The 4,073-nt window shown below is 35.2% G+C and overlaps 1 protein-coding gene across 1 annotated transcript; it reads right to left on the bottom strand.

The window, feature by feature from the left end:
* Positions 1-1,335: 1,335 nt before the first annotated feature.
* Positions 1,336-1,848, bottom strand: LOC136068359 (secreted RxLR effector protein 161-like). The gene has a single exon (XM_065775412.1). The coding sequence runs from the start codon at positions 1,846-1,848 to the stop codon at positions 1,336-1,338; it is 513 nt and encodes a 170-aa protein (XP_065631484.1).
* Positions 1,849-4,073: the final 2,225 nt, after the last annotated feature.

The raw sequence follows: 4,073 nt of genomic DNA, 5'->3' as shown, positions 1-4,073 counted from the left end.
CTCTTCCAAATAACATGAACAAATAACCAAAAGTGGACTTTCTGCTATCAATAGATCCAGTAAAATCTGAATCTGAGTAACCAATGACCTCAAGATTATTAGATCTCTTAAATGTGAGCTTGTAATCCTTTGTGCCTTGCAAGTACCTTATCACTTTCTTTGCAGCTTTCCAATGATCCAATCCTGGATTGCTTTGGTATCTTCCTAGCATACCAACTGCAAAGCTGATGTCAGGTTCTATGCATGTTTGGGCATACATTAAACTTCCTACTGTAGAAGCATAAGGAATTCCTTCGACCCATTCGATCAACATGCTCCTTAAATGTCATAAGAGGTAACCCCTTTGTCAATGGATCTACAATCATAAGCTGTGTGCTTATGTGTTCTATTGACAGTTGTTGTTTTTGAACTTCTTCCTTAACAATAAGGTATTTCAATTCCATGTGTTTCGCACTATTAGAATACTTATCGTTTTTAGAGAAACAAAAAACCATAACTGCAAAATTATCACAATAAATTCTTAGTGGCTTGGAAATATAGTTAACAATTCCAAGTCTTGAGATAAAATTAGGCAACCACAATTCATGAACCGTGGCCTTAAAGCATGCCACAAATTCAGCTTCCATAGTGGATGTAGTAGTGATAGTTTGCTTTGAACTTTTTTATGATATTGCTCTTCCAAATAACATGAACAAATAACCAAAAGTGGACTTTCTGCTATCAATAGATCCAGTAAAATCTGAATCTGAGTAACCAATGACCTCAAGATTATTAGATCTCTTAAATGTGAGCTTGTAATCCTTTGTGCCTTGCAAGTACCTTATCACTTTCTTTGCAGCTTTCCAATGATCCAATCCTGGATTGCTTTGGTATCTTCCTAGCATACCAACTGCAAAGCTGATGTCAGGTTCTATGCATGTTTGGGCATACATTAAACTTCCTACTGTAGAAGCATAAGGAATTCCTTCGACCCATTCGATCAACATGCTCCTTAAATGTCATAAGAGGTAACCCCTTTGTCAATGGATCTACAATCATAAGCTGTGTGCTTATGTGTTCTATTGACAGTTGTTGTTTTTGAACTTCTTCCTTAACAATAAGGTATTTCAATTCCATGTGTTTCGCACTATTAGAATACTTATCGTTTTTAGAGAAACAAAAAACCATAACTGCAAAATTATCACAATAAATTCTTAGTGGCTTGGAAATATAGTTAACAATTCCAAGTCTTGAGATAAAATTAGGCAACCACAATTCATGAACCGTGGCCTTAAAGCATGCCACAAATTCAGCTTCCATAGTGGATGTAGTAGTGATAGTTTGCTTTGAACTTTTTTATGATATTGCTCTTCCAAATAACATGAACAAATAACCAAAAGTGGACTTTCTGCTATCAATAGATCCAGTAAAATCTGAATCTGAGTAACCAATGACCTCAAGATTATTAGATCTCTTAAATGTGAGCTTGTAATCCTTTGTGCCTTGCAAGTACCTTATCACTTTCTTTGCAGCTTTCCAATGATCCAATCCTGGATTGCTTTGGTATCTTCCTAGCATACCAACTGCAAAGCTGATGTCAGGTTCTATGCATGTTTGGGCATACATTAAACTTCCTACTGTAGAAGCATAAGGAATTCCTTCCATTTGTTTCTGTTCCCATTCATTTTGTGGGCATTGCATAAGGGTGAATTTGTCCCCCTTTTGAATTGGGACAACCCCAATAGAACATTTCTCCGTATTGATTCTTTTTAGAACTCTTTCAATATATGATTTCTGAGACAACCCTAACAACCCACGTGATTTATCCCAGAATATTTCTATTCCTATCACATAAGTTGCCTTACCCATATCTTTCATTTCAAAGTTCTTAGAGAGAAACTTCTTGGTTTCATGCAATAAGTCAAGATCACTACTAGCAAGCAAAATATCATCAACATACAAAATTAAAAATATAAACTTACTCCCACTAACCTTTAGATAAATACACTGATCAACAGTATTTTCTTGAAATCCAAAAGATGTAATGGTATCATTAAACTTAGGATACCATTGTCGAGAAGCTTATTTAAGTCTGCATATTGATTTCTTAAGTTTGCAAGTTAAGTGTTCCTTACCCTTAATGAAGAAACCTTCAAGTTGACCTATATATACATCCTCTTCTAAATTCCTATTCAGGAAATCAATTTTCACATCCATTTAGTGCAACTCCAAATCATAATGAGCAACCAATGCCAAAATCATTCTAAGTGAATCCTTCTTGGATACAGGGGAAAAGGTCTCTTAGTAATCAATGCCTTCTTTCATAATGAAACTTTGGCCACAAGTCTAACTTTAAATTGTTCGATATTGCTCTTAGAGTCATGCTTGGTCTTAAAGACCCATTTACTACCAACTTTCTTTTATCCTTCAGGTAATTTGATGAGATCCAAGACTTTATTTTTGTTCATTGATTTCATTTCATCTTTCATGGCATCCATCCATTTAATAAAATCTGTAAGGCTAAATTTATTCAATCATGTGTTGGCTTTATTTCATGCCAAATTTGCTTTTAATTTAGCAATTAGATACCCTATATTTAGGTGGGAATCATGTAAGGGTAATGTGCGAGAGATTGTGAAGAAAACTCAAGATGTGTGCAATTCAAAGGAGTCTCGCAACTGGCAAGTTGCCAGAATGACACACGTGAGAAGCATGTAAGGGGAGTTGAAGGGTCACGACAGTTGGAGCACTACAGGACAAAACTTCTAGTTTGGCCAAGTAGTTAGCTCGCAACTTAAACTTGTGACTCGTTCCAGTCGCGAGGTCGAGTTGCTAGAATGTCCTATTTGTTGAAAACTGACCTTTCGCATTCCTTATACACCTTACTATAAATACCCTTATACCTATGAAATGTGGAGAGCTTTTGAGAGAGAATTTTGAGAGAAACCTTAGAGAAAAACAAGATTGACTCATCCACAATCTTCATCATTTGATTCTCCAAATTCCTCTACTTTCACCCTCTCTATTGACATATCCTTGAGAGGTGCATTTAGCCAAATCCTTATCTCACCATACTCATATCAGTGAGGAGGTATTTTGGTGCTTGGGAAGCAGTTCAAAAGGAACCAATTCATTTTGGTTGATGCAATGGGCTATTGCAGGATTCGATAAGCTAGAGAAGACAATGTTCAGCGTAACCCTATTAGAGCAAGAAGCTTGGAGGGCTTAGGTGTACTAGGTAGATTAGGCTTAAAGGGTCTTCTGCTATTCATGTATCCCAACTATATTCTCTAGTAGATTATTGACCGCTTGGAGGGCGGCAGAGAGATTTTTTGCCACATACTTCGGTTTTCTCTTTGATAACACCTCGTCGTGTTATTTTTGTGTTTGCATTTTTCTTCCCTTTCTCTTTACCATTTAATTACTACTGTGTTGGTTATTAATTATGGTTTAAAGTGTGTTACGAATTTGGTTATAGCTTATATTTCATTTTCCGCACATATATTGTTTGATTATAAGCTTGTGTTGGTATTTTTAATTTGGGGGTCTAAATGTTTATAGGTGTTTTACACACTATTTGAACTTTCAGAATCAACATTTTTTATGGCTTGTGAAAATGAAATCGGATCCTTACTTGTTCCTATATAAAAATCAAATTCATGTAAATAAACCATATAATTATTAGAAATAGCAAACTCTCTTTCTTCTTGAGATCTTCTTAATACTATTTCTTGTGGTTCTTCTACCACCTGTTCATTGGTGAGCATCTCATTATGGAGTAGTGGTTCATTAATTTGTTGTTAAACATTGTTTGGTTGTTCAACAATTGTTGGAACAACAATTTCATTTGGATTTATGGTTTGGATTGAAAGAAATCCTTGCATTGTATTTGAAATATGAGTAGTAGCCCTTGAATCAAGCCACCAAGTATTAGACGGAACTTCAGTTAGGTTTGATTTGAAACATACATAAATATAACCTTTAATTAAAGATTTACCTTTTCTTTTGAACCATTGCCTACGTTTTGGGCAATCTTTCTTTAAATGTCCCAAATTTTTATAGAAGTGACATTTATGATTGCCATTTTCCTTCTT

The sequence above is a fragment of the Quercus suber genome, unplaced genomic scaffold (assembly GCF_002906115.3).
Source record: "Quercus suber isolate HL8 unplaced genomic scaffold, Cork oak 2.0 scaffold_111, whole genome shotgun sequence".
Taxonomy (NCBI): Eukaryota; Viridiplantae; Streptophyta; class Magnoliopsida; order Fagales; family Fagaceae; genus Quercus; species Quercus suber.
This window is presented reverse-complemented; position numbering and strand designations above follow the sequence as displayed.